The following is a 13,848-nucleotide window of genomic DNA, read 5'->3' as shown; positions in this document are numbered from 1 at the left end:
TGCCTGGTTTGATCACACATACACACACACGCACACTCACACACATCACACACACTCGCTTTGGATTGTAAGACAGCAGGGATAGCCTACTGTAGAAGCTGCAGCAGCTTGGTGAATGAGGCGCAACTGGAAGTTACTTTTACCGGCTGTCCATCGTGGTGCGTAAAATGAAAGTGGTGCGTAAATGTCTGTGCGGTAGATATCCACATTTAAACAACAACTGAAGAAGTTTGCTGACTGGAACTCGCTGTGAACTAGTATTAAAAGGGTCTACCTTCGGCTCGGATGCTGTTGGATGTCGCCCCTTGTCTGCGCTCCTGCTTTTGATCTGATTTGAGCCATGGCTTACTCTCAGCTGGGATACTCCTACTCCACCACACCGCAGGTACACTCACTACTTTTGTAACATGTTTTTTTTTTTAATTTCTTCCTTGAAGTTATTAATTAGCAGACGCTGTTTAAATATCAATTAACAAGTCACATGTTATATTCACAAAATGTGTCAAATCTGTAAATGGCAAAATTCGCATTTTCTACTATGTAAAATATCGACTTGGAGAGACTTGTGCAGCGTAAACTACTCAATACACCTTTTCTTTACTGGTTTTGAATAAACTTTCTCAGTAATAGGCTTGATTTAATTGGACAATTAAGTTTCATTTTGTAATTTTCTTGCCAAAGTTTCTGATGACCTCCAGCTCTCTGGCCGGTTGTTTGGAGCCGGGAACTCCTCCGTCCCACCCGGTGCTGTGCTCCCCGGGCCACCAGCTCACCTCTGGCCCGGGCATTGGAGTCTACAGCGGAACTTATCCAAAGAGCCAAGGTTACTATAACCCCTGCACCAGCGACGCGACTGCTCTCTATTCCAGAGTGAGTTCCACATTTCACTTAGTTCATCCCTCTCATTTTGCCTTTATTTTTTTGTATTTAAAAAAAAATGCGTATTCTGGACAAAAGTTGAAAAGTGTCATGGCTGGAAGACTGCACATGTTCTAACAGTGTACCTTTATGCTATGAAGCATTAAATCAAAGTAAGGTCATTTCAGGCTAGAGTCAGTCTTTAGTATCAGAGTGCATGCATAGGTATTGGAATATTTGTAAGGATTCTGATGAAACATGTATTCATATCAGTTATTTGCAAACATGTTCAGGGGCCATTAGATCCCAAGGACGGAGCTGCAACTGTGGGGACATCTCAGACTCCTGCCTACCATCCCTATGAATATACATTTGGACAATATCCATATGACAGATATGGGTAAGTCAATTCCTGTTAATGCCCTTTACTTAAACTGTAAGATCTTCATTCCATTTAGGAGTGCAGACTCCCTGATTTAAATATTTCTAGTGTCTGTAGCTTGGTACTTTTTATTCTTGTAAGTCTTGGAATCATGACAAGTATTACACCACTATATACACATACTTGGGATTTAATGTGTGGAACTGGAACAATGTGTGTTTTTTTAGCATGGTCTGTCTCCTTAGACGTCATTATTATGTGATTTGAAGTGAATCCCTACTCATAAATGAGGGAGGTAATTCACTTGGTAGTTAATTATGATTTTGCTTGTCACCATTTGGCTCAGGTATTCCTGCTCTGATGGCGCTTCACGCCGTAAAAATGCCACCCGAGAGACCACCAGCACCCTGAAGGCTTGGCTCCAGGAGCACCAGAAAAACCCCTACCCCACAAAGGGAGAGAAGATAATGCTCGCTATCATCACCCGGATGACCCTTACACAGGTAGCTTTAAGTAAAATATGATAGATTTACAATAGGGGCACTCAGAATTTGAGTTGCCGGATAATCTTTGTGTTTGTTTTCAATCCATTTCCGGTACCGTCAAAAGATTTGTGTTTTTTTAAACAGATTTCTCACTGTGTCAGATTTTTTTTGCCCCCTCCTTCCCTGTCTTCTTTTCCCTCCTTTATAATGTCACAACATAGTACAATATTATGTGATTTTATGTTCCTATCTAAGCTCCATTCCTTCACCCCCCACTCAGGTGTCTACGTGGTTTGCCAATGCACGCAGGAGGCTGAAGAAGGAGAACAAGGTGACGTGGTCACCGCGGGCGTGTAAAAGCTCTGACGATCGGGGCTGTGATGATGACAGTGACGAAGCTGGGAAGCCACTTAAACATGACAAAGACCTTCCTGGTAAGTCATTTTTCCAACAGAAATTACTAAATGTGCAAGGAACCTCTTGTTTTTGTGTAGGGGTTATTATCATTATTCCGGACCTTCTCTCTCATTTTTGAGGATGCGCGAAAACTCACAAAAACTTGTGTCAGACCTTTAAAATCACAAAGTTCTGAGGTTTGACTATAGAATATAGAAACACGGGCTTCCAATGCTGGAATCCAAGATCGCACTTTATTAAAACTACAACACAGTCAACGGCCAATCAATATAACATGTCATCCACTTCTGTTATTCCCGTCACAATGAAAGCTCTATGGTTTACTGAAACTCACTCTTAACCCTTAGCTGATGGGTAACGCATTAAAATACCTTATATTTGTTTTTGGTGTTTGCTCAAATGTAATGAGCGTGCACAGACTGGGTGTTATCTGTGTGGTTCGTTATTGCAGATCAACAGTGTGCAGACCTGCAGAGTGATCTAGAAGACTTCGACTTGCTGGAGTCAGACGGTTCTGAGTGTGAACCGAAGCCGCAGTTTCTGCCTGAGGACAGCGATGCAATCTCAAACGCAGACCTCCCACACAGGCATCACACACACAACCCAGACCCACTGCATGGAAAAGACAGATTGTCTCCAGACTGCCCCAAACTCACACCGGTCCATCGGCAAACCAACTCCTTCTACGCTAATCCAGACCTCCGGAGTACAGACGCTAAGCCGAAAATCTGGTCCATCGCTCGCACTGCTGCGTCTTTGAACGGCAGCTTGCAGCCAGAGTACCCTCCATGCATGCTGTCGTCGACGGGATCCTCCTCTCCGGGGTATCCATCCAATATGGCGCTAACCAAGGCAGACAGGGAACAGGAGTCACCAGTCTCCACGCTTAGAGAATGGGTTGATGGAGTTTTCCATGGTCCTTTCCAACAGCTCAGACCAGCGGAGGCGTGGAAAGGCTTGAATGACGCCGTGATAGACATCAGAACACCCGGACAGTCCTTTGAACTTCTTAGGTCTACGTCATCTTTGTAGGCCAACCAAACACAGCGCCAATGGAATATGTGAAAATATCTTGGACTTGAAAAAAAACCCTATGTATTCTGTTGTTGTGACTTGACCAATTGACCGTTCGCTAAGCATCACTGCCCTAAGTTACTATACGTCCGTCAAGATTTCCATTCTCACACACGCAGTTTGCAATGATATCTGTGGCACTTCAAATCATCGGTCATTTTATGAACACTGGGTCCTGGAATTTAAGACAGAGGTAGAACAAAAGTAGGCTTCTCATTTCTTCCGAACAAGCATTGACATACTCCAGTCTGTGATTATCCATCAACATCCATTCTTTTAATTTTACTCGAAATAATTCCTAATTTTAGCTTTTCTAACTCAAACATTAGGTATGATTACCTATAAATGAGGTTTATTAAATATAAAGTCCACTGTAAAACTAAAGTTAATAAGTTAGTGTTATGTAGTATTTAAAACATCAAAAATAAAGTGACAAGCATCAAAAGGGTTGAAAAAGGGACAAAAACTGTGAAAAAAGTTCAAAACATGGCTAAAAAGCGTCAACAAAGGTGTTAATTTTCAATTTTGACGGGAATACAACACAAGGGTTAAATATTTGCAGCTGAATCTTGTAAAAGGGGTGGTAAATACACACAATGTCACATATACATACACATATGTATGTGATATTGCGCTATAAGACAGGCAGACATGTCCCAGGCAGCGTCCTAACCAGTTGTAGATCCACGTAGAAGACATGCAGGCTTTCGTGATGAGGACAAACCAATCCACCTGGAGACATTGTCCCAAATCCTGGAAAGATCTTCCAACATTGTAATCCAGGAATGAGTTCCACACAGTGGGGAAATGCCACACATTGTAGTGTAACGCCACTTTGTTACCCCCAAAAAATGGGGTTAGCGCTAGTTGATGATGTGGTCCTTGGCTTCGGGAGTAATGCTTGGTTACTGTAGGTAGTAAGCTAGTTAGACAGACGTTGTAATGATTGCATCTTACCTTAGCTACACAATTAATCGTGATTAACTGTTTTCTCAAAATTGCAATATGGACTGGTGCAATATCCAAGTTGAAGGGGGGTGCACTACTTAAGGCTACATGATATATTGTGGTGCTGCAGAGACGTCCCGGCCTACAAATCCTAATTTACAAACTACAGAAAACTTCGTTGTTTGGTACAGATCCTCGTAAAAATCCCACTATAATCATTTTAATTTAAAGCTGTATTAGTAGTCAATGGAAATGAGAATAACGACACAAACATGATCATTCCTTTCAATATCGTGAATCATATTGCAATATCAGTCAAAATAATCGCAATTAGATTGATTTCTCACATCGTGAAGCCTTACCTTAGAGCAGACAAATGCAGTTTCATCGATTTCTTTGACTTTTGCTCGAAAGATCGTAAAAAAAAACCTATCTTTCAAACTCTTTGAAAGCAGAGTGTCACACTTACTACGGTCCTATGTACACCTCTTCAAGTTTGAAGGGGCCCAATCGCGGTTGCTAAGCTACGATTGTTTAATTGGTGATCGGGGGAGGGGTTTTAGCGAACGGTTAACACACAATATAGGACCCTACTTTGGCATTTTGAAAAGGCTCTGACTCTCTTCCAACTATGCGCCCCAGTAATGATCAAATGTCTTCAAGCAAACAAGTTTTCCACACACACGTTTCTTGCGGCAAGGTTGTACGCTTCACTCACATTAAAAATATACATTTATTGTACACTTGCACTATAGGCTGCACTTGCACTGAGTCACAAAAATAAAAAGGTGTATTCCGTGGCATGGCAAAGTTCTCTAATTGTGTCCTTACATTAGCTGTGCACTGTGCTGGAGCCTCCAGTGGTCTCAGTTTGGATGATGTGCATCCTGTTTGGGAACAGTGGAATATACCTCGGCAGCTTCGGATATATGTGTGTGTGTTTGTCTGCATGCGTGTGTGTTATATGGGAGTGGAAGGGGGGGAAAGTGGGTGGTATTCAGCCGTGACTAATGGAAACACACAGAGGAGGGTGCTGCTAAATTGTTAAATCAATGCCACTTCCACCTCGGCTCCAGATATAGCTGCAATCAGCGATGCGTCCCTTTTCATTAGGCGGCTTTTGACTTTGTCAACCTGGGACCGCGAGGAAATCCACCACGCGCAAAATGCCTCATGAAACCTCTTAAGTAATTTTAAGTAAGTGTCACATCTGTATCCACTTGGGTGAGTTTTTCATAGAACCAATAACAAGAAACATCATTGCAATAAACAGAGAAATAAAGCCGGCATCATCATTATATAAAAAAAAAACATTTCCATCAACTTCAATTAGAGAAAAACACAAATTTAGCACGGAGAACATTTAAGCCAAACAATTTGTAACACATAGCACAACAGGAAACAGTCTGAAGTTGTTGTTTTTTCTCCCCCATCTTTTTCCTCCTCCTGTTTTCGATTGAGGAACCGCGATAAAGTATTTATCAGAACAGAGGAGGGATCTTCCTGGGCTTTGTATGGAATTAACCATTTCAGATTAAATAATTCAGGATGAATTCAACCGAGAATTCCATTCTGTTTCGGCCTCATAAATAAGTAAGATTTAGGATGATAAATAATGACATCTGACTTATTTCTGTAAAGTTTTCTTCCTTCCACACGCTGACAGGATCTCGTTGTGGTTGGCTGCATATATATATTTTTTCTAGCATTTGTCTTTTTTTACCGAGCCCCCCTGGGATCAACTGAGAGAAAAAACCAAACCGTGCACACGGAATACAAATCCTTTCCCTCGGTTTTATAAACTGTAAATATAACAGTTATAACTCAGAGAAATTAGATTGGTCTCTGTTAGGGACCGTCTACAAACTACAACACTGACACAGAAACATCTATTAATGTAATGGTTAAATAAGCTAGTATCTCCAAATTTACTCTAATTATAACTTGTCTCCTTCTAGTTGTACTACACCACTTACTTAAAAAAAAAAAAGCTTGGTGACACTACTTCTTATTTCTTATTTCCCCAAGGTTTGAGGATGGCTCATTTTGATGAAAATGAGTTTGTAGCTCATTGTTAACTTTACCACATTAGGAAATAATTTGTGATTTGATATCAATTTGCTATAGAGTAATTGATCCTAGAAGTTCCAATCACATTATGAGTCCATATCCTTGGTTTATAAAACAGAGGGCATGGGTTATGAATCCGTGCTAACAGTTTATAAAACCTAGGGAAAAGATTTTTAATCCGCGTAGGTCTTTTCACAGCTGACACCAGGGTCAAAAGTTCATTTTTGGGAATCCCTTTTCTGTTTTTTCAAAATAATGCCATTTGTTCCAAGAGAATCCTCAATCCCATAAGGGTGCTTTGTGAAGCCGTGTGAGTATTTCACGGGGATTAAGTTTTCACTTAATCAATATTAGGTCAAAGGATTTGTTTATATTTCTATTTTAAAGTCAACGCACGTTTGACCAATCCACTTTAAACATTCAGTAAGAGATTTTTGGCCGGATCTGAACACTACACTGTAAAAAATGGCTGTGAAATCTCCAGTTATTTCCTTTATATTTCACAGTAACACTACTGTAAATGATTTTTTACAGTAGAATGCTGTAAAGTTACATTACAACCTTGTCAACATGAAAAAATCACAGTAGTCTAAGTATTACAGTTAAAATCACAGTAGTCAAAACATTACTGTAAAAACAAATTACAATATAGCCCCTTTAGTACTGTAAATAGTAAAATAAACTACTGTAGTTTTACTTTTTTATCTTATGTTGTGTTTGTTTTGTAATTTAGAGTAAAAACATAAAATACTGTAAATGGAAGTACGGCACCTTTACTGTAAAAATAATTCACAGTAACTTGCTGGACAATCGTTGCCAGAAAGTTACTGTAAATTTTACGGTAAATTTGTTACTGTGTACTATACTTTAAGAAGATATGGTGAACTTGTTAACAGTTTCACATTTACACATGAAGCAAGTTGTCATTTATTTTGGAGCCGCAGGAAAAAATTCAAGAGCAATATTAACTCTTATTTTACTTCTGTTTTTGGCTCTTTAGCTGCTATGCGCTCTATGTTCACCAGCTAGTATTGTTAACAATCGATTTTTGGTATTTTCGTTACTTTGATTTTTTTCTTGTGAGAATCACCCCCCATCGTCTCTCCCACCTCCCTATTTTAAACTCTTTATCTTCCTCCACTGACTTCTCTCTTCCCCCATACTCCTCCAGCTATCACCCATCTTCTCTTCTTCCTCTTTTCCTTACCCCACATCTCATTCCCCATCCCTTCTCCCTCCTTCCTCCCCTCCACTCGTCTCACCTCACTTCTGTCTGCTCTCGACACACAAGCAAGCCACTCAACAGCCGGAGTGACACGAAGGCCTGCTCCCTGGGCCATATAATGTGATTAAGCCTCAGTGTGCTGCTGTGCAGGTCGGGGAATGTTAGAGACACTGTTTGTTTGTCAGGCTCACACCACCAGCAGTTATCTGGCCCTTTTTGCGTCTTATGGGACATAGGCAAAGGACTTTTTTTTATTTTTTACACTCAGAAAAGTGTTTTTCTTGAATTAATTGCCATTTATTCTATACTCTCCGGCCCTTTTTCTGACTCACCTCTACTTTTAAAAATTTCAGATGGAATGTCTGCACAGGAAGTATTGACAACTTCAAATTGCTCCTCTCTGCACCCTCCGTCTGACACCTATTTCCTTTCAACACTGTCTGTGCCTCTGTCGCATACACACACATACACACACACACATACACACACTGGCATACATATACACATAGTTCTAAGTCTCTTGCGTCTTGTCACACACACTTTGGTTTCCCGGGGCTATCAAAGTGCTGAGTGCAAACTCTCTCCTCCAAAACCTGTCACATGTCGCCAGAGGTGTCTCGATCCCCGCAGTAACCCTCTGAGTTCCTGGCACAAGTACAAGTCATTATTTCCATTGTAAAGGTCAGAAGCTCTGCCACCTGACTTTAAAGTGGAGCTGAGTGGAGTCGCCCCGAGACAATGACCAAAGGTCAGTTTCCTGTTTTGCCTCTCATACTGTAAGTCTAGATTGCAGGAGTACGGGCTGCTCCCAGATCTGCCTTGTGAGCCCCTTTTGGTCCTAGTGGCTTCTACACACGGAGGTTCACATAATTGGCTGCAGTGAGCCTCCTAATGAGCCCGAGGGCCTGTAATATGACACATCTTCAAGGAGAAATATTTTAATAGGGCAATTACGGCGACGAGGAGGATGTTTTTATATAGAGTGAGTGATTGTTGTGAAGGGGCCCTGTGCTAAGGAATTCAATGGCATTTAACTCCATTATCTATTGTGTTGCTCAGCAGTGAGACTCTCAATGTGATTACAGTCTTATCTTTGTCTGAATGGTCCGACCCAACAGCGCAGGTCCTATTTTGCTTAAGAGTTGTATTTGCAATTATTATCTAATATTATCCTGAAAGAAAGTACATAACTGGATGTATCCTAGACCCCCTGCTGGGATTTGACAGTTTAAGGTTGAACCCATGGTTGAGTCCGTGTGCAAATTTGTTGAATCCAACTTCATAATCTGGAGTCACTTGAAACCTATGATGTTAACGAATAGTGTATTATGCCGGCTGATGCATTTAAGAGCAGTGAATAATTAAAGAGCGCGGTTAAATCCGGCACAAAAAACACAGCGCTGTTTAATTCAGCACAGTTCATATGCTCAGTTTCATCTGAAGATTTTGCCCCTGGCGATGCCTCCAACTCAACCAACCACCACTTCTGAACCACTCAAGACTTACCAACCGCAAGACCAACCAGTCAGCTCTCTGACACTGACCGGGCTTGCCTGCCTCATTTTAACAAAGCACCTCTCTCCCCTTCAATCATCCAAAAGTGGTCTGACTATGGATGAGGTTAACTACAGCATGAGCCTCACTTCCAGGAGTCACCAGGGCCAATTATATCAGCCTGACTACTCTTCCCAACCTGAGCTCTATGGTGTGGAAAATGCAGTTCCACTGGCTGCATCACTGGGGACAGAACAGGCTAGTGCTGTCTGGTGCCTGAGCCAAGCGTAGGCCAATTTGGCATGCAGAGGTCTATGGAGAATAAGCCTGATGAAATATATATATGATCTTCTTCAAACATGTATTGTTCCGCGCTACTGTGTCTTATCAGGCTGGCTCCCTCCTGATGTCCTCCAGGCTTGGCAGAGCGAGACTCCCCATCGCAGATTGTGAGGGACCGATGCACAGGGAATGCTAAAGGTTGTCTCGGTGCTTCTCACGGTGAACAGTAGAGATGAGCCATATCTAGCCTGCTTATCCATAAAGGCATGTTCAAAGCGCTGCAATCTCACGCAATCAGTTATTCATGTGTTTTGCTGGATGCTGGAAAGGAATAAATCCTACTCATGCAGATTTTAAAGGTGCAGTGCCACGTTTATCAGCTCTTATAATAGTTTAGACCAATACAATTTGAACTGCATACACTCCACTTAACAATATGTAGCTTTAGATTTTGCAATATGAAAGAAATCCAGCTGTCTTTCTAGTACAGGGCCAAAACACATCTGTAGGACACCGTTGACCTCTGCCTGTCACGGAAGGAATTGCATCTTGTAATTTAAACTAAATGTCTAACCTGTTACAGTTAGTGTTGAACAACCAGTCCCTCAGATTAAAGGCAAAGTGGCCCAAATCTGATTTATTTTGCTCACATGTGACTCGGATCAGTTTTTTTTGGAGCAACCAGAAAAAAAATCACATGGAATCTTTTCCAATTCCGATTTGGGCAACTTTCATGTGTAGGCCTCAATCAGATACAGGTCTGTTGTTTTTGCAATGCGACACAGTCTGGACAGTCATACTGGAAGTCATGTAACACATACTTCACTGTAGATGAACATTGATCATAATTCTGCGCTTGCGAGAGTCGCTCACGTTATGAATCTGCACAAAAGTAGCAGCCACTGATCCACAAAAAGCTATCATTCAAAATGCAGCACTTTTTTTCTATGTCAACTTATAAATTAAACTGTGAATGCTGACTTCAGGGGCCTTCGTGTTTACCTCTGTAAACCATCGTGCAACATCTTTGTTGTTTTTCTTTTTTGCATGTGGCAGCTCACCATGGAATATGACATTGGCCAAATTTGATATCCAAAATATACATATATATATATATATATGCATAGTGATTAGGTAAACAAAAACAACAAACTTGCACAATAAATTCAAATTGAGCACTAAGGCACTGAAATGTGTACCCTTCAATAAAAACAACCCTCTAAAAAAAAAGAATTGTATTGTGCGTATACATGTGTAACAGATGTGTTGCAACACTGATTAAATAAGGCTTCATTTAGGTAGAATACACTTTTGCACACACAACATCTAATTTATTAACCAATATGGCAATTTATACAGAGAAGCAACGGCAGAGGAGAGTTGTCAGTGATGATGCTTCTGCTTGAACTGTAGTCCACAGTAGCCACATGTGCCCACCTTTGTGTCTTTATCCTGAAGAAAGAAAGACAAAGTTTAAAGATAAAATATAATGAAGGTTAGTATATCTATAATTGGGGACTTTTGCAATTTGTGCTGTTAATTTATTTCTAGGAATACTCAAACTATTGAAAATATCATAGAACATTATAACAGATTATCTTGTGTCCTTAATCAGACTACAGGCATTTCCGCTCTTCAGGGTTTGTCAAATGGACCACGTCAAATGATGTTTTTCACCATTTATATAGTGTGTGCAGGCTCTTACCAGGTTGATGTAGACTTTGGGATGACCCAGGGCTCCTCCACCTCCATCACAGGACACCACTCTGGCCTGGACATCAGTCACTGACTCCTCTGCCACCAACTTAATGGCGAAGTTTGTATTCACCTTGGAACAAACATTAGACACAGTGAGACTGCAACATGTGCATGATTGATGTTTTGATTATGACGGTTATCCCTCTGTGTGTACCATCTATTCATTATGCTAACATACATCCTGTTTTACATCCAGGGGGGCTGCCGGGGGCTTGTATCCTCCTAAGCAGACGGGCACGTGATAGAGATATGCGCTATCTATCAACATTACATTGTTTTGTCTATTATAGTGTGGCTCCTGTGGTGTGGGGCGGCAGCTGCTCAGCCCGTAGGGACTTGGGTCGGTAACCGGAAGGTTGCTGGTTCAAGTCCACATTTGGACCAAAGTATGGTGGTGGGCACCTGGGGCAATGTCAAGGTGGTTGAGCAAGGCACCAAAGCCCCAACTTCTTGGGGGGTGTCTCTCTGCAGCCCGCTCTCTCTGACATCTCTCCATTAATGCATGTATAGGTACTGAGCATGTGTGGGTAATAACAACAGAGTGTACAGTGCAATTTCCCCTTGCGGGATCAATAAAGAATACATTATTATTATTTGGGTGCTCAAGAGTGAGAAAGAGGTGGATTCTGGGTCAGAATTACAGCTGAAGCTAATGCAGATCTGTATACCATATTGATTACAGAAGAAATTTGAAATTGTACAATTTCCCCGGAACACAATATTTAAAGCTTGTTTGTTGGATGCTTCATACCTCTTTCTGTCTGCCAACAAATCTGGCTCTCCTGGGATCCTTTTCATCAAAAACCTGAGAGAAACATAGTAACGCTTTCAATGTGAGGCAACAGACTGAAACTCAAATGTTAAAAGATGTTAATGAGCCCAGGGAAGTCATTTGAAGGGACGTGCAGTAATGCCAATGGTCCTAGCCACTAGCTAAGTACGTTAGCTCTAAGCTTCACTGACGCAAGGCTAAGCTAACGTTAAATGTGAGGCATAAAAACGGAAACGCAAATGTTAAAAGAAAATGTTACTGAGCCAAAGGAAGTCATTTGGAGGGACGTAGAGCAATGCCAATGGTCCTAGCTACTACTAGCTGGTAACGTTAGCTCTAAGCTTCACTGACGCAAGGCTAAGCTAACGTTAGGGCACCCAGTAAAAGCGATACGAGAGAATTACTTTTAACTTTACCTGGCCGGTGTGAGTGATGGGCTCGCCGGTGCTGGAAACCTCGAGGCTGTAGCGGCGAACAGGCACAGCAGACAGCCTCAAAGGTGAAACAAGCACCTTAGCTTGTTTACTGAAGGACAGAACTCTACTCACAGCGGTCGCCATGTTTACGACAGCCTCTTTTCCCAAGCTGCATTGCAGAGTACACTTGTAAAAGATTCATTATTTCCCCGAGTTTTGCCTCACTGGTTTAAAACACTTACATTTCCAGTTAAATCGCTGCATTTAGACACATGTTATAAAAGATGACAATCAAAACTACCGGAATTTTGGATTTAGACTCTACTCATGGCGACTGAGGCGAAATATGACCAAAGCCAGAGAGGGACAACTGCCTGACAGGCTAAACTGAGGGCAACAGAGTCCATAAAGCTCCAACAGGAAGCAGTTGTATGACTGCTCTCCACAAGCAAGAACAGTTACACTATTGTTGCCATTAAAACGCAACATTCAGGGACATATCCCCTGTTTTAAATCTAGAAGGGGGTTCTAAAAGGTTTGTTTGCGTTCTTTGATTTTGTGTTAAGATTGTCTCATGTGGTGGGCCGTGTTTTATTTCTGGATTTGATGCTAGCAGGTCACTGCATGCTCTTCTCCATAGCATGATTCGTAGCGATCATACAGTGACTTCAGACTCTAGTAATTTTCATGTATAACAGCTTTTATTTCACATAGGCACGTGCAAGGCTGCATAACCACTCGCATTAAGATACATGAATGGAAGAATGCATTGGTCTAGAGATGGTCCGATACCATTTTTTGCTTTGCGATACCGATTTCGATTCTTGAACTTCGATTCTTGAAGCGTATCGGCCGATACAGAGTACCGATCCGACTACACTGTGTGATATATTTTATTATCTCTTAACAACTGTATACTACTATCCCTGTATGGACACACTGGAGATCTTTTATCATCCAGTTTAACAGTCAGTCATAAGGAAAAAAAGAACATAAATAAAACTACTTTTAATGTAGATTTTCTTTAGGGTTTTATTACGTGGTATCATCTCGGTGCATAAACTCCAGTACTTCCTGATATCCGATACCAGCGTTTTAGACTGGATCTCTGTATTGGTCGTAACCAAATCACACATTTAAAGAGTAACAGACACATTTTCAAGGGGAAAATACAGACAAGACAGACTAGAAAGATAATACAAATCATACAAAAAAAGAAAAAAACTAGACTTTACCTTCATGCATTTACAATGTGTTTGCATACACTTACCTACATATATAAATACATGCCTATATATACACCCATAAGGGTCAGTAGCATTGGCACCATAAGATGAATATGCTAAATACTGATGATAACCCTAATGATAATAATGACTGTCATCATCACTATTATCAACATTCTCACAGAATAACACTACTGGATGTCTGTACTTATCTAGTGTCATGTCTTTGAACCCTTTCTTTAAATCTGAAAACATTCCTAGTAAGTTTTAATACCTCTGGTCATGCGTTCCGTAACTTCACGCCACAGTCAGATAAAGGATGCTTTTCACCACTGTGTTTCAAGTAGGTAGGTAGGTTATTTCGAGCCATATACAGTGGGTACGGAAAGTATTCAGACCCCTTTAAATTTTTCACTCTTTGTTTCATTGCAGCCTTTTTCC

At 41.1% G+C, this 13,848-nt stretch overlaps 3 protein-coding genes and 1 long non-coding RNA gene across 4 annotated transcripts in view; 3 read left to right on the top strand and 1 right to left on the bottom strand.

Moving 5' to 3' along the window:
* Window positions 1-3,464, top strand: irx4b (iroquois homeobox 4b). The gene is made up of 6 exons (XM_034892821.1): window positions 1-385; window positions 682-870; window positions 1,152-1,258; window positions 1,587-1,743; window positions 2,006-2,159; window positions 2,594-3,464. The coding sequence occupies exons 1-6, from the start codon at window positions 341-343 to the stop codon at window positions 3,172-3,174; spliced, it is 1,233 nt and encodes a 410-aa protein (XP_034748712.1). The 5' UTR covers window positions 1-340; the 3' UTR covers window positions 3,175-3,464.
* Window positions 3,465-4,339: 875 nt separating this feature from the next.
* On the top strand, window positions 4,340-5,924 carry LOC117956877. The gene is made up of 3 exons (XR_004659390.1): window positions 4,340-4,658; window positions 5,871-5,875; window positions 5,912-5,924. It is a non-coding gene; the product is annotated as an uncharacterized LOC117956877 (long non-coding RNA).
* Window positions 5,925-10,550: 4,626 nt separating this feature from the next.
* On the bottom strand, window positions 10,551-12,454 carry ndufs6 (NADH:ubiquinone oxidoreductase subunit S6). Its single transcript, XM_034892701.1, has 4 exons — window positions 12,182-12,454; window positions 11,745-11,798; window positions 10,941-11,063; window positions 10,551-10,687 (listed from the first exon to the last, which is right to left on the bottom strand). Exons 1-4 carry the CDS (start codon window positions 12,323-12,325, stop codon window positions 10,619-10,621), a joined length of 390 nt encoding a protein of 129 aa, XP_034748592.1. The 5' UTR covers window positions 12,326-12,454; the 3' UTR covers window positions 10,551-10,618.
* Window positions 12,455-12,506: 52 nt separating this feature from the next.
* Window positions 12,507-13,848, top strand: part of mrpl36 (mitochondrial ribosomal protein L36) — a 2,484-nt gene continuing 1,142 nt past the window's right edge. Inside the window, exon 1 of the mRNA XM_034892702.1 lies at window positions 12,507-12,716. The gene's annotated coding sequence lies outside the window, so the exon portion shown is untranslated. The remainder of the gene's footprint in view (window positions 12,717-13,848) is intronic.

Source organism: Etheostoma cragini, chromosome 14 (genome assembly GCF_013103735.1).
Source record: "Etheostoma cragini isolate CJK2018 chromosome 14, CSU_Ecrag_1.0, whole genome shotgun sequence".
In the NCBI taxonomy this organism is placed as follows: Eukaryota; Metazoa; Chordata; class Actinopteri; order Perciformes; family Percidae; genus Etheostoma; species Etheostoma cragini.
The sequence above is the reverse complement of the archived record's forward strand: the minus strand, read 5'-3'. Positions and strand labels throughout refer to the sequence as shown.

What these genes read in the sequence shown, in the direction of transcription:
- irx4b (XM_034892821.1), top strand. Translation starts at nt 341, where the DNA reads ATGGCTTACTCTCAGCTGGGATACTCCTACTCCACCACACCGCAG. An exon ending in CGACTGCTCTCTATTCCAGA is followed by an intron (nt 871 to 1,151) that starts GTGAGTTCCACA and finishes AAACATGTTCAG; the next exon opens with GGGCCATTAGATCCCAAGGA. An exon ending in ACATGACAAAGACCTTCCTG is followed by an intron (nt 2,160 to 2,593) that starts GTAAGTCATTTT and finishes TCGTTATTGCAG; the next exon opens with ATCAACAGTGTGCAGACCTG.
- ndufs6 (XM_034892701.1), bottom strand. Translation starts at nt 12,325, where the DNA reads ATGGCGACCGCTGTGAGTAGAGTTCTGTCCTTCAGTAAACAAGCTAAG. An exon ending in CCATCACTCACACCGGCCAG is followed by an intron (nt 11,799 to 12,181) that starts GTAAAGTTAAAA and finishes TGTTTCTCTCAG; the next exon opens with GTTTTTGATGAAAAGGATCC. An exon ending in TTGTTGGCAGACAGAAAGAG is followed by an intron (nt 11,064 to 11,744) that starts GTATGAAGCATC and finishes GTTTGTTCCAAG; the next exon opens with GTGAATACAAACTTCGCCAT.